At 43.4% G+C, this 23,856-nt stretch overlaps 1 protein-coding gene across 1 annotated transcript in view; it reads right to left on the bottom strand.

The window, feature by feature from the left end:
* Positions 1-14,406: 14,406 nt before the first annotated feature.
* KIF2A (kinesin family member 2A) overlaps positions 14,407-23,856 on the bottom strand; it is a 443,213-nt gene continuing 433,763 nt past the window's right edge. The window contains 1 exon segment of the mRNA XM_030193169.1: positions 14,407-15,156. Coding sequence (XP_030049029.1) covers positions 15,071-15,156 — 86 coding nt within the window. The 3' untranslated portion in view covers positions 14,407-15,070.

Genomic DNA, 23,856 nt, shown 5'->3' with positions numbered 1-23,856 from the left:
CTGCGGCCCTGTGTCATGGAGGTTACCTTTTCTCCCATACTCCTCGCCCAGTTGGCCATGGAGGCTACTACTTTCACTCTCCTGTAGATTTCAGTTTCTTCTTCCGCCTCAGTTTCTCCTTTGAGGTCCACTCAATCCATCTATTCACTCCTCTGCCTCTCCAAGTAACAGTAATTTATTGACCCCCCCCCCCCCCCCCCCCCGAGATGTCCCTTTCTTCATTTCTTACTGACTTTGACACCTGGCTTTCCTTCTTTCTTGAACCTTCGTCTCCCTCATTCTTGGGGATTTTAAAATTCATGCTAATGATCCCTCTGACTCTTCTATTTTTCTCGCTTTAACATCCTCTTTCAAACTTCAACTGTGCTCCACTACCCCCACTCACCAGAATGGCCGCTTTCTTGGGCTTATCTTCTTCTCCCAACTGCTCACTCTCCAGTTTCTGCGTCTCATCTGTTCCCCTCTTTGACCATCATCTGATAACTTTCACACTTAAACACCCTCCCCCCCAGTCCTGGCCAATCTCAACCAATACATTTAGGAATCTTCAGGCTATTGACCCTTCTACTCTGTCTTCCACTGTTTCAAATCTCTTCTCAACCACTATGTTATCCAAGTCTGTCTGTCAATGAGGCTGTCTCTTCCTAAAATACTACTCTCTCCTCTGCTCTGGATACTCTCTCCTCCCATTCCCCATTCTATAAGTTGTACCAAACCCCAGCCTTGGCTGATCTCTAGAATCCACTACCTACTTTCCTGTGCCCGCTCTGCCAAACGCCTTTGGCTGAAATCCTGTGCCTATGCTGACTTCAGACATTTCAAATTCTTGCTGACCTCCTTCTAGTCTGCTCTTTCACTTGCCAAACAGGACTCCTACATCCAATTAACAAATTCTCTTGGCTCAAACCCTCGACGTCTCTCTGCCACACTAAACTCTCCTCAAACTGCGTTCACATCCAATTCCCCCTTCACTTTCTCCCCAGACTGAGGCTGAGTACTTTCATGATAAGGTTCACAAGATTAAACTTGAATTCTTAACCAAGTCACCTCCATCTCTCCTTCCCTTTGTCCATTCTCTCAACCCTCCATCAACTCCTGCCTCTTTTTCTTCCTTTTCTGAAATCACTGAAGAGGAAACTGCACATTTTCTTTCCTCCTCCAAACTGATTACCTGTTTCTGTGATCCTATTCCCACCCATCTACTTAGCACTATCTCTCCTACTGTCATCCCTTTTATGTGTTGTATCCTCAATTCTTTCACTTTCCACTGCGACTGTTCCTGACGCCTTCAAACATGCCGTAGTCACACTACTCAAAAAACCTTCATTGGACCCTACCTGTCCTTCCAACTATTGCCCCTTCTCCCTCCTCCCTTTCCTATCCAAGATACAAACGTGCTGTTCACCGCCTTCGTCTTGACTTTCTTTCATCTCAAGCTATTCTTGATCCACTTCAATCTGGCTTTCGCCCTCTTCATTCAACTGAAACAGTGCTTGCTAAAGTCTCCAATGACCTGTTCCTGGCCAGATCCAAAGGTCTCTATTCTGTCCTCATTCTTCCAAATCTATCTTCTGCTTTTGACACTGTTGATCACCGCCTACTCCTTGATATTGTCCTCACCTGGATTTCAGTGCTCTGTTCTTTCCTGATTTTCTTCTTATCTCTCCCATCGTACTTTTAGTGTATATTCTGGTGGATCCTCCTCCACTTCTATCCCATTATCATTCTTCCCTTGGTACTCTGATCTCATCCCATGGTTTTCAGTATCTTTACGCTGATGACTCCCGGATCTACCTCTCCACACCAGAAATCTCAGCTGAAATCCAGGCCAAAGTATCAGCCTGCCTGTCTGACATTGCTGCCTGGATATCTCACCGCCATCTGAAACTAAACCTGACCAAGACTGAGCTTCTTATCTTTCCCTCTAAACCAACCTCCCATCTTCCCTATTTCTGTGGATAACACTCTCATCTTCCCTGTCTCATCAGCTCATAACCTTGGGATCATCTTTGACTCCTCCCTTCTCTGCACATATTCAACAGACTGCTAAAACCTGTCATTTCTTTCTCTATAATATCACCAAAATTTGTCCTTTCTGAGCACACTATCAGAACCCTTATCCACCTCTTATCACCTCTTGCAACTTGCTTCTCACAGATCTCCCACTAAGCCATCTCTCTCACCTTCAATCTGTTCAAAATTCTGCTGCACGACTTATATTCCACCAGTATCGCTGTGCTCATATTAGCTCCTCAAGTCACTTCATTGGCTCCCTATTCGTTTCCACATACAGTTCAAAGTCCTCTTATTGAATTACAAATGCATTCTCTCTGCAGCTCCTCAGTACCTCTCCACTCATCTCTCCCTACACTCCACCCCAGGAACTCTGTTCACTGGGTAAGTCTCTCTTACCTGCACCCTTCTCCTCCACTGCTAGCTCCAGACTGCCTAGAATAGACTTCCTGAGCCAGTACATCAAGCTCCATCTCTGGCCATCTTCAAATCTAGTCTAAAAGCCCACCTTTTTGATTCTTCTTTTAACTCCTAACTGTTACTCACTTGTTCAGTACCCACATTTTATCATTTCCACCTTAGTAATTCCCTTATCCCTTATTTGTCCTGTTTTGTTTGTCCTAATTATATTGTAAGCTCTGTCGAGCAGGGACTGTGTATTCATGTCCAGTGTACAGCACTGTGTATGTCTAGTAGCGTTATAGAAATGATAAGTAGTAGTAAAGTACTGATAAAACAGTAAAATGAAAAGTCGGTAATACAGACCATTCCACATAGGGAACAAGGTTTAGGAGATCACCTCCACTCCCAGCATTATGCAGAAAGATCACTCAAGATGGACAGTTCAAATATCATTAGCTATCATCGGGAGGTGTCTCCTCAGGCTAGGCCAGCACAGCTACATCCTGTGTGTGTGTATATAAATCTATGTGCTGCCAACTGGATCCAGATTCATAGGACAGGGTTGATCCAGGCCTGGCTTTAGCCCAGTAATTAATTGGTATCAGGTGTTGGATCCCAGTCAACATGGATTTCGAGCTGGTCGTAGTCCAAACCCATTAGTAATATCTATACTAAATACACTTAAGCATATTTAGTTTTATTTGTAGACATTACAGATGTTTATGATAAGGTAAGACATGAGATGCTTCTGAGCAGGTTTACATAGGAAGGACAGTTTTGAAACGGTTCCAGTCTATCTTAAAGATCAGTGGCAGAAGATGATTTTTGGAGGTGCAGAATGGAATATTTTATAAGAAATCTGCCACAGGGTTCCGCTCTCTCAGATATGGTTTTTAATATGTATGCATGGCTTCTGATTTTAGGTTTTAACTGATAAACATTGCTAAGACACCTGATGGAATAAAAAACATCAAAATAGATGTTTATCCAATAAACACTGCAAAATGTCCTACACTATTTTCTCACCTGTACTGGGTCCTCCACTCAATTGTTGTGTCTTTGTTGTGCTGACCACACCTAAGAGGCATAAATGTACATATTTGATTTCACTGGAAAAGATACCAAGCAACTGTACCTATGGCAGAAAACATTGATAAACACGTATTTTGTACTCTCATAGCACCCCTAAATAAACACCTAAAATTACCATTGAGAAACACCTAAAAACAGAAGTGCTTTCTCTCTTTATTACATACATGTGTGGGCAATTATCATCATTAGCTTTTTGAAGTACAGCCTTTCTGTGATACAACCAAAGCAATTTACATTTATGCAGATTCATTCTCTGTCATCAGTGGGTTCACAATCTAAGTTTTTGTAGTTGGGGCAATTGAGGGTTAAAGTGACTTGCCCAGGATCAGAAGGAGCCACAGTGGGAACTGAACCCACTTCCCTAGGCTCTTAGCCCACTGAGCTAACCATTAGGCTACTCTTCCTGTGCAAAGTACTGCAAGGCTGCCTGTAGAGGTCACAGCAGCCATCTTGTCAAGGCAGCCGCTAAGGGGCAGGATCAAGTTGTGTTCACTCCTGCCTCCATCGCCCCACTGGATTACCAGGGACTGCAGGTAGGACTGGAGGGGCTTATCCTGAGTTAGAGATGGGAGAGGGGTATAGATCTGTTGGGGAGGGGGGAGATCTTGCTTTGTCAGGCCAGGTTTGGAGGAGGTCTTTTGACCTCATTATGGGTGGGATCACAGGCAAACGTGTTGGTGGTTTTTTAAATGTAAGTCCCAGACAATATTCAGCCAGGGCCCGCTTAGCTATCAAGTTGAATTTAGGACAGCTTTTAAGATGTCTTAATTTTGGCTGCTTAGCTATGAGGGTCTCTGCACTGAATATTGCCAGGACCCACATAACTGCCAATGGAGGAGGGTGGAGGAATCTGTACTGGGACCGGTGCTATTTAACATATTTATAAATGATATGGAAATCAGGACGACAAGTGAGATGATTAAATTTGCAGATGACACAAAACTATTCAAGGTTGTTAAAGCGTGTGCAGACTGTGAAATATTGCAGGAAGACCTTAGGAAATTGCAAGACTGGGCATCCAAATGGCAGATGAAATGTAATGTGGACAAATGCAAGATGATGCACATTGGAAAGATCAATCTGCATCATAGTTACCTGATGCTAGGGTCCACCTTGGGGGTCAGCGCTCAAGAAAAAGATCTAGGAGTTGTCGTAGATACGCTGAAATCTTCTGCTCAATGTTTGGCAGCAGTGGCCAAAAAAGCAAACAGGATGCTAGGAATTATTAGGAAAGGAATGGTGAATAAGACTGAAAATACTATAATGCCTCTGTATTGTTCTATGGTGCAACCTCATCTTGAATACTACGTTCAGTTCTGGTCACCGTATCTCAAAAAAGATATAGCAGAATTAGAAAAGGTTCAAAGAAGAGCAACCAAACTGATAAAGGGGGTGGAACTCCTCTCATATGAGGAAAGGCTAAAGAGATGAGGGCTCTTTAGCTTGGAAAAGAGATGGATAAGGGGAGATATGATTGAGGTCTACAAAATCCCGAATGCTGCAGAATGAGTAGAAGTAAATCAATCTTTTACTCATTCCAAAAGTACAAAGACTAGGGGACACTCAAGGAAGTTACATGGAAATACTTTTAAAACAAATAGGAGGAAATATTTTCACTCAATTAATAGTTAAGCTCTGGAATTCTTTGCCAGAAAATGTAATAACAGCAGTTAGCATATCTTGGTGTAAAAAAAGGTTTGGACAAGTTCCTAGAGAAAAAGTCCATAGGCTGATATTGAGACAGACTTGGGGAAGCAACTGCATGCCCTGAGATTGGTAGCATGGAGTGTTGCCATGATTTGGGTTTCTGCCAGATACTTGTGACCTGGCTTGGCCACTGTTGGAAACAGGATACTGCTCTAGATGGACCATTGGTCTGACCCAGTATGGCTACTCTTGTGTTCTTATGAACTGATGTATTTCAATTTATTAGTAGAGAAGTTGTAGAGGGCATTAACTGTGCTTATGTTTCTTTCCTTAACAACACTGGCTTAATCCGCCTTCTAGACAATATTATTTTCTCTGTTTCTGACTGGTCTATACTCTCAAATGTATAGTAAATTCCTACAGTGTGTGGTCTTGCCACATTAATTTCAATAATTCCCAGTTATCTATCATTTTATTTCCCTTTTTTACTGGATAAACTAACAGCGTCCAGCAAATCTGCTTCTGTACGAGTGCTTCGCTTATTTTTTTTATTTTATTTTTTTTACATTTGTACCCCGCGCTTTCCCACTCATGGCAGGCTCAATGCGGCTTACATGGGGCAATGGAGGGTTAAGTGACTTGCCCAGAGTCACAAGGAGCTGCCTGTGCCGGGAATCAAACTCAGTTCCTCAGTTCCCCAGGACCAAAGTCCACCACCCTAACCACTAGGCCACTCCTCCACTTCTATTTTCAGTTTTTCTAGAAAGCCTTAAAATGAAAAACAAAACCAAACAAACAAACTCCCCCTATCTGAATTGCTCTCAAAATGTAAACTGCAATAAACCAAAAAGCTATAAAGCTTTGCAACAATATTTACCCACCATCCTGGGGATCCATTAACCACAATTTTTATGTTAAGTGCCAGACCAAATGGTAACAAATGTCTATGTGTTGGAGCATAATCATTTATGTTGGCCATTCTAAAAACAATTATTTACTTTCCCTAAGTCTATCACAAAACCTGGTATCCCTTGCCAGTTGTGCTTTCAGACAGGCATCAACTACTGGAAGATTGAGGACAGTCTCCCCTATTCCCCCTAATAGATCGCCACGCAATAGGAGTGCTTTTCCTGAAACCTAGACATCCCAGGTAGCGAGTGAGAATCCCAATGTCAATATTTCTGGACATAGATGGGTATTCTCCTTTTCAAACGGGGAGCACATGTTTATTTTGTAGGCCCACCCTAGTCCCCCCCAACACACACACTTCCAAAACACACCTGCACCACGCCCCTTGCCATATGTACATTTTGGAGTTTTAGATGTCTATATCCCAGCATCGTAAAATTCATATCTAGATGTTTATACAAGTCTAAAACCCAACTAGTGCTTCTAAAATAATCCCCTTTGTTGTAAACTATTAAGAAATAAACCCATTCAGGGGCTGTTCTGTAGTCAGGGTTAATTAAGGAAGAGATTGTAATAATATACTTAAATTCCCTTAATGCTTGCAAAATTTCTCTGCAATTTTAAACAATCTGATATGTGAGGCAGTGGGTGATATAAGCCCAGGATTCCTTAAGGGCACTCCCTGACTGATGCGATGCATTGCTCAGAACTCCTGTGGTAAGCCAACAGCACTGAAAAAATACCTACAGAACAGCATGGAAAATTAGCTTGCCAATGCTCTAAGGAAGTGGTCAGGGTTGCCAGGTGGAAAATATTTTTCCAGCCTAAAGGAGCCCAAAATCCAGCCCAAAACCCGCCCAAACTCAAACCCCGCCCCTGACACCCCCGCCCCCGCGTCATCACCCCCGCCCCCGCCGTCATCAACCCCGCCCCCGCCGTCATCGGCCCCGCCTTCCCCGTCACTAACCCCGCCTTCCCCGTCACTAACCCCGCCTCCCACGTCACTAACCCCGCCTCCCACGTCACTAACCCCGCCCACAAACGTCACTAACCCCGCCCACCGCGGCCGAAAAAGCCACCTAAAAAAAACCGCCCGAAGCACAAAAACCAGCCCAAAAAACCGCAACCCGCCGCGGGCAAAAATTTCCCGCGGCGGGTCGCGGAAAACCGCCCAATTGGGCGGTAAAACCGCCCACCTGGCAACACTGGAAGTGGTATGCAAATTATATGCACACTGTTAAAGCGAAAGCAACAAAGGGGGATGTGCTTGGAGCATGTGCAGAAGAGTTATTGTAGATTGTAAGCTCCTTTGAGCAGGGATTGTCCTTCTTTGTTAAAATTTTACAGCACTGCGTGACCCTGCTAGCGCTTTATAAATGTTAAGTAGTAGTAGTAGTTATGATAGTAAGTGCAGCTCCTGTGTGCATGCACCAGGCAAACCCAAATGTGACAAGCATATTGGTGTCTGTTTTCTGCGCTTTTAAATATAAGCTTTTCTTTTAATTTTTTTAACTTGGAAGGTTTATGTTTAAACGCAGGAAACAGGCGTCAATGTGTACTTTCACTTTCAGGTTTGCTCAGACTCACACACATTTGTTTCTCACTACTGGCGCTTAGGGGCTTGCATGGGCTTCTTTGTGCATCAAAACTGTATAAAAACTGGCAGATTTGAGAGAAAGAATCATGAGAAATCCTCTCTTCAAACTTCCTAATACCTGCTCCGAGCCAGCATTATTTTTTATAGCAGTAAGTTGGATTTGTTTTGTGTGCTGTTCTCTGAACGTTGGGAGGGAATAGGAAATTAGCTCATTAACATACATTTGAGTACATTAGCATGCTATTTGTGCTAACCTTTGGTACGCTTGTTTCCCACGCTAGAGCATCTGAGCATTCTGCACTCACTGATGCGGGCGCTATTTTGGCGCTAATGACCTCTAGTGCCGTTTGCTTCTGAGCATTAAATTAGGGTGCTAGCCTGCTGAGTCAGAATGGGGCTCTGGAAGGGAGGAGATTAAAAGCCCTATGACAGAACAGAACAAGGAGTAAGGGATTCATAAGTGTGTTTTAACTCTGAGGCTGCATTATTGGAAGACGGGCCCAAGGCAGGAGAAGGGGTTCTCTAGGAAAGTTTTCATAGTGCTGGGGTTGCAGTTTCTGAAGACAGATCTCAGATGAAGCAGTGGGGGTGGGTCAAAAGCACTCATTGGCCCAAAAAATAGAATGGCAGCAATAAGATGAGTGGAGTTTGGAAGGGGCAAGGGCTACACTGCCCCCAAACTAAATGTATTTCTTGTTTGGGTTTCCTTTCTGGCTTAGCTGTGGGCACTAGCTTCACTTCTCATTCCCAGCACAGCTCTCAACTCCTGACGCAGCTCAGGGCCAGGGTGTGTGGTCCCAAAGAGGTTTGATAACAGGAGAGATAGCTTGATGTCACAAGACAAGGAGATTTTAGTTCTCCCCAATGCAGCTGCCACCATGGTGCACTCAAAACACTGAAATTGATAGGGAGACAAGCTCTGCCAACTGGCTTCAGCCCACATAATGGGCCAGATAGGCTCATGCCATCTCTTTTTATTAAATTGCCTTGGTGTGACCTGTGTGGCTGTATGACTAAGGGAATGCTGCTATACTGGTGCCCCACCCTTGTGTTCTTCCACATCATGTGGGCAGAGGAATTTGGAGGTTTGAGGAATAGTGGTACTAGGCAGAGGATGGGGGGAGAAACAAGGGGATGTTGGAAAGAGGTGAGAGAAAGAGGGATATTGTGCTAGAGTCAGAAGAACACTACTAAACTAAGTGGGGCTAAACCAGTGGTTCACAAAACTGGTCCTGGAGGCACCCCAGCCAGTCAGATTTTCAGGATACCCACAATAAGTACATAAGTATTGCCATACTGGGAAAGACCAAAGGTCCATCAAGGCCAGCATCCTGTTTTCAACAGTGGCCAATCCAGCCAGGTCACAAATACCTGGCAAGATCCCAAAAAAGTACAAAACATTTTCTACTGCTTATCCCAGAAATAGTGGATTTTTCCCAAGTCCAATTAATAATGGTCTATAGACTTTTCCTTTAGGAAGCCGTCCAAACCTTTTTAAAACTCCGTTAAGCTAACCGCCTTTAACACATTCTCTGGCAACAAATTCCAGAGTTTAATTACACGTTGAGTGAAGAAACATTTTCTCCGCTTCGTTTTAAATTTACTACATTGTAGCTTCATCGCATGCCCCCTAGTCCTAGTATTTTTGGAAAGCGTAAACAGACGCTTCACATCTACCCATTCCACACCACTCATTATTTTATAGACTTCTATCATATCTCCCCTCGGCCGCCTTTTCTCCAAGCTGAAGAGCCCTAGCCACTTTAGCCTTTCCTCATAAGGAAGTCATCTCATGAGTATTCATGAATAGATTTGCAAGCAAATCTCTCCGAGATGTGAATATAATCTGCTGAGGAGCAGTGGCATACCAAGGGTGGGGCAGTGCGCCCCGAGTGCACACTGAAAGGGGGTGCAGGGAGCAGCTGCTCCGCCAGTTCCCTGCTCTCTCTGACGTTACTTCCTGTTCTGGGACAGGGAAACAGTAAAGCCAACAGCTGTGCGACTGCTCCCTGCACCCCCGGGAGGTAAGAGCAATGCGCTTGGGGGAGGGAGGTGATGCACCTGGGGGGGGGGGTTGTCATGATTTGTGGGGGGGAATGTGCCGGGGGAGGGCGCAGCGGCGATCCACTCCGGGTCACAGCTGACCTAGGAACACCACTGCTGAGGATTGATGACTAAAGAAGGGATGATGAGCTTAGCCTGCAGGGAAGGGGAGCTGGCCAAGGAGGTGTGAGGGGGAACCTGATGGTAAGAGGAACTAGGGGGAACCACAGCAGGTCATATCAGGAAGAAGCAGAGAGCAGAGCTGGTTAAGTTCCACTGAATATCAACAGCAGGCCAGCTCAGTGGAGTTTAACTGGGCAGGATAGCAGACAGACAGGTAGTTATCTAGATTGTGGCCTCTTGCACTTTTGCCTTCTCTTGGGTTGGTGGGGATTATGGTTTCCTCTCCCACACACCACTGGGATGCTTGCATGGTCTTTGGGACCAATGCACATATTTTGTGTCAGAAGCTAGTTAGGCAAAATTTCACTGGGTGGCACTGCAGTCCCCCTGTGGAGTTCAACCTATAGATCAGCAATCTTACTAGCTGGCAATGCAGAGTTAAGGCTTTAAATAATCTAAAAGAACAGACCGTTTTAAAGATGTAAATTCAGACCAGGCCTATGAGATCGAAGGCTTCCAGCAATAAACACATGGCTGTACTTAGATTCCTTAAAACTAAAGACCACAACTATCAAAACCTCTGCAAAGAAATTCACATTGAAGTGCTAACAGATTCAGAATTTTAGAAATAATTATACAGTTAAAATCATTTTCTTAACTCATGGATTGCAGGTACGAACTGAGTTTCTGGTTCTGAAATCCTTGGATGGTCCAATTGATGCAGGTTGCTGAAGGCTTTTTCTTTGTTGTTCAGGAGGAGGGTTAGATGTAAATAAAGATCCAGCTCCGATCACAGGGCATGAGGAGAGTTATATTTGTAATGTGAAGAGAAGATAAAATTTCCTTTCTTTCTCCATCCAAAGTAAATGGAAGAAGTTCAAGTAAAATTGAGGACTGGTGCCTCAACACAGACTGAGTAGACGTCAGTAAAAGTTTGGGTTGTAAATAAACAGAAAATGTAATTATTTAATCTAATTTGCAGAGCCTGATTTGAACCTAGACAGCCCCTCGGCTAATTCGGTCTTAAATTTGTTTAATTTTAATCCATGTATCCTGGACCATCTTTCCATAGCATCAATACAATCAAAAGTTATTTTAGAGAGAGTCTTATTGCAGTTTTGTAAATGGAACTAATACAAGCATATCATCACATACAAAAATTGTAAAACATCTAAATTTCAATTCTAACCATACAATATCATATTTATGTATTAAATAAAATTGGGGAAAGTGGAGAACCTCTAAATAAAGAATGATTAATTTTGACTTCATAGGCCCTGCTGACTAAAAATTCTGTAAAACATATTGCAGTAGTTTTTAAGTTGGTGCACGTTGTTTCCCGCGGTAGAAAATCATTTTCTATCTTCTACCACAGGGGCATTCCCGGTGGTAATCGGCAGCACAGCCACATTGGCAAACACTTCCTGATTACCGCATGAGTAGCACGTGAGCCCTTGCTGCTAGGTAAATGGGTGGCGGTAAGGGCTCAGGCAGTAAATAGCCATGCGCTACTTTTAATTTTAGCGCACTGTCATTTACTGCCCCATTGAAAACATCTTTTTTTCCCCAGCCAAGGTAAAAAAAAAAAAAAAAAACAAAAAAAACAAATGGCCCAGTGCGCACCAAAAACAAGTGCCCACACTACTGTTGGCCACTTTTTACCGCGGTGCAGTAAATGGACCCCTTATTGCTTTACTAGCAAGTACAAATTCATTTTATTTAGTTCCTTCAAGATGCTTCAATCATTTTCTGACACATATGCTCCTTAAAGGTACCCTCCTAATTTGTAAAATATAAAAAAAAAGTTATCTTTGTTCTACCAAATACAAATTGTATTTGTCTATAGCAAATGTTCTCAACCCAATCATTCTGGTTTTCAGGATTTTCACATTGAATATGCATGAGATAAATTTGTACACACTACCTCCAAATCTACCTCATGCATATTCATTGCGGGTATCCTTGAATATCTGACTGGCTAGGAGCATCCTAAGGACTGGGTTGAGAACCCCGGTCTATAATGAATTATGGGCCCTGTTTACTAAGGTGCGCTAATGTTCTTACCGCAATGAATGCCAGAGTTGCCCATATGTTCCTATGGGCAACTTAGTGTTTAGCACACGCTAAAAACAATAGCACGCCCTTAGCGCTGCTTAGTAAACAGGGCCCTACATTTGCTATCAGCCTCCTTTCTGTAACCTTGCAGCTATGTGATTTCCTATTTACTAGTTTTTGTACTAACTGCAAAATTTAGTACAGTACCTTTTAATTCATTATGTAAGCCATTAATAAAAATAAAGAAAAGCAGGGGTCCTAGTTCAAACAATTGTTATATATCAAAAGCATAGTTTATTTCATTTATATTTCAGAAAATTAAAATACTATTAACCCCAAAAAGTAAAATTAAACAGAAATCAGATAGTTGACCTAACATTTTTTTTACATTAAGGCTACTGTATGTTTATAGGTGCAAGTATTCATAAACAACTGAAGTCTCCTTGGTTCTGAAAACTTTTTATACACAAGTTAGCAAACTAATTTGCTGCTTTAACATTAATGCTGTAAAGCATGTTAGAGGGGGACCTGGAATGAAGATAGAACGGGACTGGTGAGATATGGTTATTTTGCTGGCACAGTATGGCAATACTTATGTACTTAAGCCCTAACCACTGAAGTCAGAGCCTTTATCCACTGGGCTGGAACAAAGGTGCTAGCATAAGCCATGTCTTGCAGGAACATTTGTTTGGAAAGTTGAAGTAGGACTTGGGGGTAGTTTCCATGATGAACCCCAGTAGCTCCAAGTATGTGAATGGTTCTATGTATTGATTCCCTTGCACCTTCCTCTGATGTGCTCTAGACTAGCCAATCATCTAGGTAGGGAAACACATACACCCCCATTTTGCGTAGAGATGCTATGACTACTGCTAGACATTTTGTGAAAACTCTGGGTGCTGACACAGGCCCAAACGGCAGAATCCACTACTGGTGTTTCCCTACTCACAATCTCAGACAGCTCCGATGACTGGGGTGTATAGACGTTCTTCAAAGCCAGACAGTGATGCCAATTTGGTTCATGAATTATGGGAAGTAGGATGCCCTTGGAAACCATCCTGAACATCTGCTTTGCTAGGTTCAGGGTCCTTTGGTCTAGAATGAGAGGATAGCCCTCTGTTTTCTTGGTGACCAGAAAGTACTTTGAATAAAATTCCTTCCCTTTTTACCCTGATGGAATGGGTTTGACCTCCTTGAACTATACAAGAGAGGGTTGCAATTTGGAGGGAATCTGTCTAGACTATTTAAAAAAACCACCAGTTTTAGGTTAAAAGGGGCCACCTTTCTTGGAACAGTCAAGGGAATTGCAGCTATACTCTCTTGGAGACTGTCAAAAGCTTTTTTCTTGCTGTGACGGACTCTGGTTATAACTTCTGGGCCCTTTACTGCTTTGGGTGGGAGCTAGATCACTAGATACTCTGGGGAGGGAATCTACCCCACTGAGTAGTAGTAGGTCCTTCACTGCTCTTCACCAAAATACCTTCTAGAAGTGGAGGACAAGCTGATGGCAGATGGGGTTAGCAACTTGATGGTCTCAGAATGTTCCTTGATAAGGTCCATGACCACCTCCACCTTCTTGCCAAAAAAGTTTCCCTGTAACAGAGTGTCTGCCAGCTTCTCCTGAACTGCAGGATTGAGGTCTGAGATAAGCCGATGTGTTTAAGTCCCCATGTTGGAGGTCCTGGACACCATACTGCACCATGAACTTTCCATACTCCAACTCTGAGCTACAAAATCTAATGGCGTTGCTCAGCCTTGTCCCTAGGCGATGTCTGAACGCCACCAGGCTAAGCACAATGTTTTGTAAGTGCATGCTCATTAAGAGCTGGGTAGGATGCTATGTGGGAAGCAAGCATAGTGTTCTGATAAAAGGCTCTGGGATTCGAGAAGGTGTGCACATGCAGGGTAAGTCAATTTTAAAGGCTTCTAGAATGGTTACTGGGGAGCAATTCCCGCGCTGGGTCCATTGGATGATGTTACCCATAAATCTGAATCACTGTTTCCTGCTAATCCTCAAAGTATATGCTTCTCCATTATTTGTTTTATTCTTTTTGTAAGTATAACCAACACAAATAAAATTAGAAATTTATAAAACTTCTAATAGTCAAGCTGAGAAAACAAACACACAGTATACAAAAACACTATGTTAAACTGACATCTTAAATTACACAAAATTGTATGATTAAAAAAAAATCTGTAATAGTATTGATTATACAAAGTTTTAACCCGCTAGAATATTTGCTGAAAGAAAATCATTGTGCTTTTTAACTGAAACCCCAGTTGTCCAAAGAAACTTAGCATATCTGAGGACAAGATATGTATTCTGTACAGACCATGCTATCAGAATTATTTAAAGGTAACTCTTTTCATTACTTTATTATTAATATTATTATATATGCCAATTATTTTCTTCTTTACAAAGAAAAAATTATTAAATCACACTTTACAGTATTCAAATAATATTGACTTTAGAGTTTTACAAACGGAAAATGAGAGGATCAGCTGATTATCCACTAGAACAGGTTTGGTTTTTAGTTCTTTCAATGATATGGCACATCCTGTGAAATAAACATGAAAACTGCTTTTAACACATTAAAAACTCACGCACAATAAAGCTAATTTACACTGACAAATAAGGAATGTATTTTATTAAGGCTGTGCTTCAGAGATGGGAAATTTTGGGTCAATAGCCTTTGTCAAGGCGTAGATCAGGATAAAGTAGGAGCAGCAAAGGGGAGACAATTTATACAATCATTGATGAGAGTGAATGCATGAAAATCATTGAAAAATGCACAGCTGGTTTTTTTTAACAAAAGAATTGAACCTAGTTTAAAAGGAGATACTGTGGAGATTCAAAGCCACAATATTAATTCATTATTTAAAAACAATTACATTGGCAGAGATTTTAAAACAAAGTTATTTAGTGGAGATAGATGGAACATTTTAGAAAAGAATTCTTCATAAATTCTAACCCCCACATGGCTGTACTTTTCAAACTAGAAGCATCTGTTGACCTCATAGGATTGTTTCACACATATGAAATGTCACTGAGGTGAAGGAAAAGGCTATTTCCATAGCATTTAATAAAAGTTTAAGCTTTCAAGTAGAGGGGATTCTTATAGTCAGTTTGAAGTTAACAGTATTGTACAGTAGTTGAGGGAACAGTAGATCCTTCAGTAAAAGATGCTCAGTTCAAAGGGCACGTGGTCTCTTCGGGTTGATCTGCTTACTGGCCTGCTCTTCCTCTTGTAAGGCGGCACGAAAAGACTTTACTTTATCTAGGCAAAGAGAAAAATGAGAAGAAAAATATAATTAATTTTCCACTTACAGAAAGTGAAATGTAATGAACTGTGTATCACCAAATCATTCCAGGAACAAAGTAGGGAACGAGACTATGGAAGTGAGTGCAAGGGGAGAGCAAGCATGGGGATGAAGGTATAGAGAAATCATGAAGGCTGAACAAGAAAGGAATGAATGGAGAAGAAAGCAAAGATGTTGAATAAGGGTGGAGTAACTGGGGGAACAGCATATATGGATGAGTGTGAGGTATGGGAGAGCACACAGTGAAATGACAGCAGGTGGAAGAGGCGAGTGAGTGTAAGGGAGTAGAGAAAGGTGGTGATAGCATATAGGGTTAAGGAAGGTATCATGAGGTGTAGAGGAAATGGCATGGTAAGAGCACAAGCGTGAGATATATTATAATGCCTCTCCACAACCTTCTCTTCACATACAGAAAAACACACAAAGAGCAAAATGTTTTCCCACAAAAATCTGCAAACACAAGCCAAAAAAAGGGGTGGAAACCAGCAAATCCACAGGTCCAAAAATGACAAAAACCAAGGACATTTAGTATTGATGTTCCAAAATGTTTATTCATCAATGGCACATACAGGTGAAAACCCAACATGGGCCGTGTTTTGACATGTTGACCTTCAGAAGTCCTGTATGAAGCCAATACCTGCATGACTGTATCTAAAAACTAAACACCAATTCAGAGCTGATAGAATATCATGTTATTATCTCAACATCAAAAAAGATATCCCTACAAATATTATAGTAGTGGTGTAATGTTCTTTTAAGGGAGGAAAAGCCTCAAATAATGATAGGATACTCCTTTGTTGATCTTTCATACAACCTAAGGGAGTTCCATCCATTCAACATAGGCTGAAAAACCTCCTTAGTATTAAACATAAGATCCCCAAACCACACTTAATCCTGCTTTCTGCTAGTGTTGTAGGTTCACTTATCTCTCCAGCTATTCAGTCACTTATCACCGTCCACGGCCCAACTTCAGCCCGAGTTTCGATACCTGCATCAGGGTCCGTGGTGCCCGTCGACTGCCGTCTGTAAGAGAGTAAACTTAGTACACCACATCATTCTCAAAATTTGACCTCTCTCTTTATTACAAGTCTTTCCTCACACTCACTGCTGGCTTTCTCTCTTCAGTATATATAGGACAGATGTCCAGAAAATTAGCAACAAGACTCACAAAACACAAAAGTAACATTAATACTAAAAAAACGACAGCACCGTTAGCTGCACATTCTATTAGAGAAGACCACAACTTTACATCTTTGCGATGTGTAGTATTACAGCAACTTAGATGGAACATAAAGGGTATAGACAGAAAACTTCCCTTGCTACAACAGGAACAAAAATGGATCTATCATCTGCGAACCATACAACCATATGGACTTAACACTAAGATTGAATGGAATCAGTTTTTCTGATTACCACATATTTTTTGACAGGATTTTGGCACAGATTCAGTAATTAAAGAGGGATAGCCCACCACCCGATGACGTTTTTCATCCGAGGAGGTTGCACTGGTATTTTCACCACATGATTGGGCGGATTAGCAATCAGGGGAAGTGGCTTAGCTATGATCGTCTGACGTCAGGCTTTATAAACCACTGCCATGTTGGCAGTTTAAACTGAAGAGAGAAAGCCAGCAGTGAATGTGAGGAAAGACTTGTAATAAAGAGAGAGGTCAAATTTTGAGAATGATGTGGTGTACTAAGTTTACTCTCTTATAGACGGCAGTCGACAGGCACCACGGACCCTGATGCAGGTATCGAAACTCGGGCCGAAGTTGGGCCGTAGACGGTGATAAGTGACTGAATAGCTGGAGAGATAAGTGAACCTACAACACTAGCAGAAAGCAGGATTAAGTGTGGTTTGGGGATCTTATGTTTAATACTAAGAAGGTTTTTCAGCCTATGTTGAATGGATGGAACTCCCTTAGGTTGTATGAAAGATCAACAAAGGAGTATCCTATCATTATTTGAGACTTTTCCTCCCTTAAAAGAACATTACACCACTACTATAATATTTGTAGGGATATCTTTTTTGATGTATCTACAAACTCACATCTCTATTATGGAACAGATACAATATGCTCAATCCTTAACCACTGCTAGCACAATGATCTCATCGTAAACAGTAACCTATTGCAAATGTGGTTAAATGATTTGTTCTCTTCATAACATCCATCTATGAGGAGCTGTAATACACACACATGCAGATCATGGAGTTAAAAAGCATGCTCTTGAAGAGATGCCACCATTCTGCCACCTTCTGTTGTGCTTGACAGCCACCTGCACAGCCTCCTTCCCAAGCCCACAAAAACATCTGCTGTAGTAGAGAGGCCACAAGAGGTAGAAGGAACTAAAGATAGTGTCTCTGCCTGTCTCTGTTCCACTGTTATTTCCTCTGCCAATTCCTTGGACCATGTTTGGGCGAACTGACTGTAATCCAAATTCTCAGTGGAATCCAATAGATATCGGTGATGAAATCGTAAGGGTACAACTATTTGTGCCCCCAGGGTCAAAGCCGTGTTCAAAGTGTCCTGTACATCTTCCATCAAGTTTTCCCAGCCTAAAGCTCTCGTATAATGTCGCAATTGCAAGTATGCGAAAAAGTCAGTGGGTGGCCGGTTGTGCTCTCACTGCAACTCTGCAAACAGTTTTAGTTTGCCTTCCTCATCCAGTAGTTGAACCAAGTATTTTATTCCCGTTTGTCTCCACTGGGCAAACACTGAAGATATAGTGCCTGCCAGAAAGTCTGGATTATGGATTAGAGATAAATAGGGCGTGGCTGCAGTGGAGACGTGATGGCACCTACACAGCCATTGCCAGGTTGCTCTTGCTGAAAGCAAAAGCGATTATGATGCAATGCAGAGTCTGTCTTTCCTGGAATGGTGTGCAGTAGCCAACTGAAGTGTACTTTGGGAGACATATGGGCCTCCAAGTGTACATTAGAAAATGTACCCAGCTGTGTGAACATTTATATGCCTCATAGAACAGGCTATTGACAAATATCATATACTAAGCAACCCCATACCTCCATGGGCTTTCAGCTTTTGCAGTATTGCAATGGATAGTCTAGGTCTATTCCCTCTTCATAGGAACCCTTGAATCGCTGCATTCAGTAATTGTTCTTCCCTCTGTTTTAAGTACAGTGGTAACATTTGAAACAGATATAGCCAGCAGGGGGCTAGTACCATGTTAAACCAGGATATCCTCCCTAATAGGGAACGTGGGCTCTCCGTCCAAAGCACCAACATTCACTTAGTCTCCTTTAACAAAGGCAGCACATTCTTGTCATATAATTGTGATAAATCCCTTGTTATATTAACTCCTAGATACTTGATTTGGTGAGAGGCCAACTGAAAAGGAAAGTCCCCTGCCCACTGCTCCTTGACAGAGTCTGCTGAAGGAAGGGCAACTGATTTATCAAGATTTAAATGGAAGCCGGACAATGCACCATACTGCCCAATCTCTTGCATTGCCAGTGGTAAGGACTTCCGTGGTTCTTTCAGTATTAAAAGGGAAGGGGAAAGGGAAATGGGACTTGATATACCGCCTTTCAGAGGTTTTTGCAACTACACTCAAAGTGGTTTACATATATTCAGGTACATATTTTGTACCAGGGGCAATGGAGGGTTAAGTGACTTGCCCAGAGTCACAAGGAGCTGCAGTGGGAATTGAACTCAGTTCCCCAGGATCAAAGTCCACTGCACTAACCATTAGCTACTCCTCCACATGTCACGATTGTGACTATATTCCATGCCTGCACTCACCTTGCCCCCGGGTGACTGGGCCCTGTGGTTGTTGTGGACTGTTTTTTCCTACATCTTCCAGGTTCCATTCCGGTCCTGATGTTCCAGCACTCCAGATTGGCCCCGATGTTTCTGCTGCCAAGCCTCACCTGTGACCTCATCTGTAATTGCCTTTATTAAGTTCCTGGGAATTGCCAGACTTGCCTTTGCAACAGAGGTCTTCAGATGTGCTTTCGTCTGTGAGTGCTTGTTGCAGTTCTAGCTCTGCTAGTCCCTTTCTTGTTTGTCTTTAGCTTCTGTTCCTTACTGTTTGTATTTGCCTTGTTTGCTTTCAGCTCTGTTTCCTTACCAGTTGTAGTTACTCTGTGTCACGTCTATGGTCGTGACCCCTTTCAGGCCTACCTTATTTCTGGCGGTCAGCTTCTAAGCTGGCTTCTGTCTGTCCTTTCTAAGTTAGCTCTGTCTTTGTGTGCTGGCTGCTTCCAGCATGGCTCTGATTGCTCCTCTGTGCTGCACCTGTGTATGTTGAGCCTCTCTGTGCTTCAGTATGCTTTCCGCCTGCTTCTTGGTTTGTGCTCCTCTCGCCCTCTGGTGGCCAGAACCAGTGGCTGCCATGGACTGTCTTGCTGTCCCTACCTGTTCCAGACTTCAGCCCGGTCCGGATCTTCCAGGCTGCCAGACTTGTCTTTCTTGTTTGTGCATGAACAGCACCCATAGCTGCCTTGAGACTGCTGCAGCTGAGCCTCAGCTGCTGATGGGCTTTATTAATCACCTAGAAACTTCTGTGTTTGCCTTTGCATCGTCTAAGGTCCCTGGTATGTTGGGGTGCGCTGTGCACTTCTGCCTAGTCCAGTTCTAGTCTGAGTTTCTTGCTTGATTCTAGTTAGCTTGTGTGTAGCTTAATTCTAGTTAGTCTGTGTGTAGCTAGTTTTGGTTCTATTGCTTATTTCCTAGTCTTGCCTCTGGTCTGTATTCCTGGCTTGGATTTCTTTCTTAGTGGCAGCTTGGCAGCTTCCAGCCATAGCCCTGCTCCCTGCCTGTATTTCTAGCTACTGGAGCTTCAGCCATAGTCCTGTTCTCTGCCTGTATTTCTCAGCTACTGGAGCTCCAGCCATAACCCTGCTCCCTGCCTGTATTTCTAACTACTGGAGCTTCAGCCCTAGTCCTGTTCTCTGCCTGTATTTCTCAGCTACTGGAGCTCCAGCTATAGCCCTGCTCCCTGCCTGTATTTCTAGCAACTGGAGCTTCAGCCCTAGTCCTGTTCTCTGCCTGTATTTCTCAGCTACTGGAGCTCCAGCCATAACCCTGCTCCCTGCCTGTATTTCTAGCTACTGGAGCTTCAGCCATAGTCCTGTCCTCTGCCTGTATTTCTCAGCTACTGGAGGTCCAGCCATAGCCCTGCACCCCTGTCTGCCTTGCTTTTGTCTAGGTGCCTGTGGGCACTTCTGAATCCTGATTCCTGGTGTTTCTGCCTGCTAGTTCCAGTACAAGCTTTCCTCCAAGTCCTGCCGGCTGCCTGCACCCGGGGGCTCTACCCCCGGGGAACGGCAGCTATTTATAGGTGAAGCCTAGGTCCAGTCCGGTGTGTTCCTGTCCAGTGTGTTCCAGTTCAGTGCATACCAGTCCGGTGTGTTCCTGTCCAGTGTGCTCCAGTTCAGTGCGTACCAGTCCGGTGTGTTCCAGTTCAGTACTCCAGTCCAGGGTTCCAGTCCTGTCTTGCCTTGTCTCTGGTTTGTAGGTGATTTTGCCTGCCACTGCCGCTCCACGGCAGGGGTCCAAGGGCTCACAACCCAGTGCCTCCGGGAGAAGCCTGACACTCTGTGTGTCTTTAGCTTCAGCTCCTTACTGTTGTATCAGCCCTGCGCGTCTTTATCTTCTATCCCTTACTGTGTGTCTCTGCCCTGTCTTTAGCTTTAGTTCCCTTCCTGCTTGTGCATCCTACTTGTCCTTAGCTTCTGCCTACCCTGCTTGTGTCTGCCTTGCTTGAAAGTCCTGAATCCAGTTCAGTCCAGCCAAGCCAAGTTTGTTCCAGTGTTTGGTTCCAGTCCGGCCAAGCCAAGTCTGTTCCAGCATCTGGTTCCAGCTCAGCCAAGCCAAATCTGTTCCAGCTTTTGGTTCCAGTCCGGCCAAGCCAAGTCTGTTCCAGCATCTGGTTCCAGCTCAGCCAAGCCAAATCTGTTCCAGCTTTTGGTTCCAATCCAGCCAAGCCAAGTTTGTTCCAGCAGTATGGGTGGTTTTCCTGCTGTTGCCAGTCTCTGGCAGCAGTCCAAGGGCTCACTACTCCAGATCATCCTCAGTGGCGTGACACCACAGATCATCCGCATAAGTTAATATTTTAATTGAGTGGCCATTCACTTCTACTCCATGTATCTCTTTCTCCACCCATAACTTACACAAAAGAGGTTCCAACGAAAGAAGAAACAGCAATGGAGACAAGGGACATCCTTGATGAGTGCCTCTACCTATAGGAAATTCCTCAATCTTTATACCATTTACCAAAACCGCTGCCCTGGGAGATGAGTACAATGTCATGATCGCTTGTAGATACCACCCATGAAAGCCTACTCAGTGTAAGGTCTGAAACAAAAAGAGCCACCACACCCCATCAAATGCCCGTTCTACGTCTAGGCTGGCAATTAAATAAGGGGTTCCCAAATATCGTCCTGGAAGCAGTGCCTGAAGTAGCTTACACACATTAAGCACCGATTGTCGGCCCCGTACAAAACCAACTTGCTCTTTTTCTATTATTTGGGGTATTAAAGGTGCTAGTCTATCTGCCAATATCCTGGACAAAAGTTTTACATCTACATTGATCAGCGATATTGGCTGATGAGACTCTGATCGCGTTTGTTCCCGCCCCTGTTTAGGTATCAAACTGATGAGTGCCGTGTTAGCATAAAGTGGGAAATTGTTCTTTTCAGTTACTGCTTCATAATAATCAATTAATGGTCCCACCAGCTGAACCTGTAACATTTTGTAGAATTCACTCGAAAAGCCATCCGCACCCGGTGCTGAATAAAGTTTGTTGTTTCCAAATGGCTTTTTGCACTTCCTGCGCCGACAGTGGCCAGTTAAGAGACTCTACTGTCTCCGGGGGGAGCCTAGGCATCCCTGCCTTACAAAGATAATTCTGTATTGCCTTTTTAGGCGGTGGATCCCCTCCTCCAGTTGCATATAGAGTGCTAAAATGCTGCCTAAATAGTTCTGTAATCTAGTAGAGCAGGAATATAACGCGACTTTCTGCACCTTTTCATTATACTAACTAGCGATCGCCCTGTTCTCTCTCCAAACTTGTGAAATTTATATTTGCAATATAGTAAGGATCTCATTATTCGCTCATGTAATAGACTATTAAGTGCTACCTTTGTGGCTGTGAGGGTTTCGTATACGGCAGCTGAGGATTGTCGTATGTAACACTGTTTTAGGGTATTTAACTTGCGCTCAAGATCTATGATGTTTCTCGCCATTTGCCTATTTCTATTACTGACAAATGCAACTATTTCTCCTCTAAGGACTACTTTTGCCGTAGACCAGAATAACATGGGATCATCCATGTGTTGTCTATTTGTCGTAACAAAATCCTGCCACTTGGCAGCTAAGTATTTGCCAAAATCTTTGGATGAAAACAGATATGTCAGAAACCTCCAGCTTGGCATTTGCTGAAAGTGCTGTGCCACCTCCACATCTACTCATACCATGGCATGAGCCGATATTTCCTCCGAGCTAATTACTGCAGATGACACCTGAGTGAACAGTTCCTGCGACATGAAAATATAATCTAAATGTGATAATGTATGATGTGCCCTTGACGTGTGTGTATAATCCACTTCCTCGGGGTGCAATAAGCGCCATGGATCCACTAATCCCAGTGTCAAACAAAACGTTTCCAGTATCGACCGGGGTGCTGGTGCTCGATGATGTTGACGGTTCAACCAATCTAAATATGGGTCAAATATCATGTTCATATCCCCTGCTACAATTATTGGCAACTTTGCATATTGTTGGCAAATGGCACGCAAATGTGGGAAAAAGGTGAGATCTGGATCTGTTGGTGCATAAACCAATACCTTTCCCTACCCTGCAAGTTGAGTTGAACTCCCACATATCTGCCCTCCCCATCTTTAAACAGCAACTTTCCTTGACATGCCACCAATTTTTGTATAAGTATCGGTACTCCACCCCGTCGCCAGGTTGCCGGTGAGCAATGCACACTTCCTACCCATTGGTGTTGCAGATTTAAGTGTTCTTCTGCCGAAAGCCTAGTCTCCTGCAAACAGACTATATCTGCTTTATGTTATTATTTTGGCTCTCTTAATAGGGGAAGAAATCCCCCCACACATTCCATGACACGATGTGAATTGTGCGTCTTGTTCTAACCATCGCCTATTTTGTTCTTATGCATTTTTTTTTGTTACATTTGTACCCCGCGCTTTCCCACTCATGGCAGGCTCAATGTGGCAGGCAATGGAGGGTTAAGTGACTTGCCCAGAGTCACAAGGAGCTGCCTGTGCCGGGAATTGAACTCAGTTCCTCAGTTCCCCAGGACCAAAGTCCACCACCCTAACCACTAGGCCACTTCTCCTCCAAAAGTCACATTGTTCCTTATTTGTCCTGGGGCGCCCAGCCTCACCCCAGCACCAATTCTCCCCTTGTGATGTTTTGGGCTATACAAATGGGCCTCTTCTAGCCTCCAGGGGTAGAATAACATAACCAACCACTGTACCCTACACATTCTTTGACTGTCCCCACAGTGATCATCAATTTGTCCCCTTTCTTGCCCTTCCCCCTCCCTTTGTACTTCCACCCCCAGACCCTCCCCCCCTTAACTTACCCTGCTACACCAGTGCCCTGTAATTATCAATCTATGAAGATGGGTATGGAAACTCACTTTGTGCTTGAAGTCCCACTCCTCAAAACA

This window comes from Microcaecilia unicolor, chromosome 2 (genome assembly GCF_901765095.1).
Source record: "Microcaecilia unicolor chromosome 2, aMicUni1.1, whole genome shotgun sequence".
Classification (NCBI taxonomy): domain Eukaryota; kingdom Metazoa; phylum Chordata; class Amphibia; order Gymnophiona; family Siphonopidae; genus Microcaecilia; species Microcaecilia unicolor.
The sequence above is the reverse complement of the archived record's forward strand: the minus strand, read 5'-3'. Positions and strand labels throughout refer to the sequence as shown.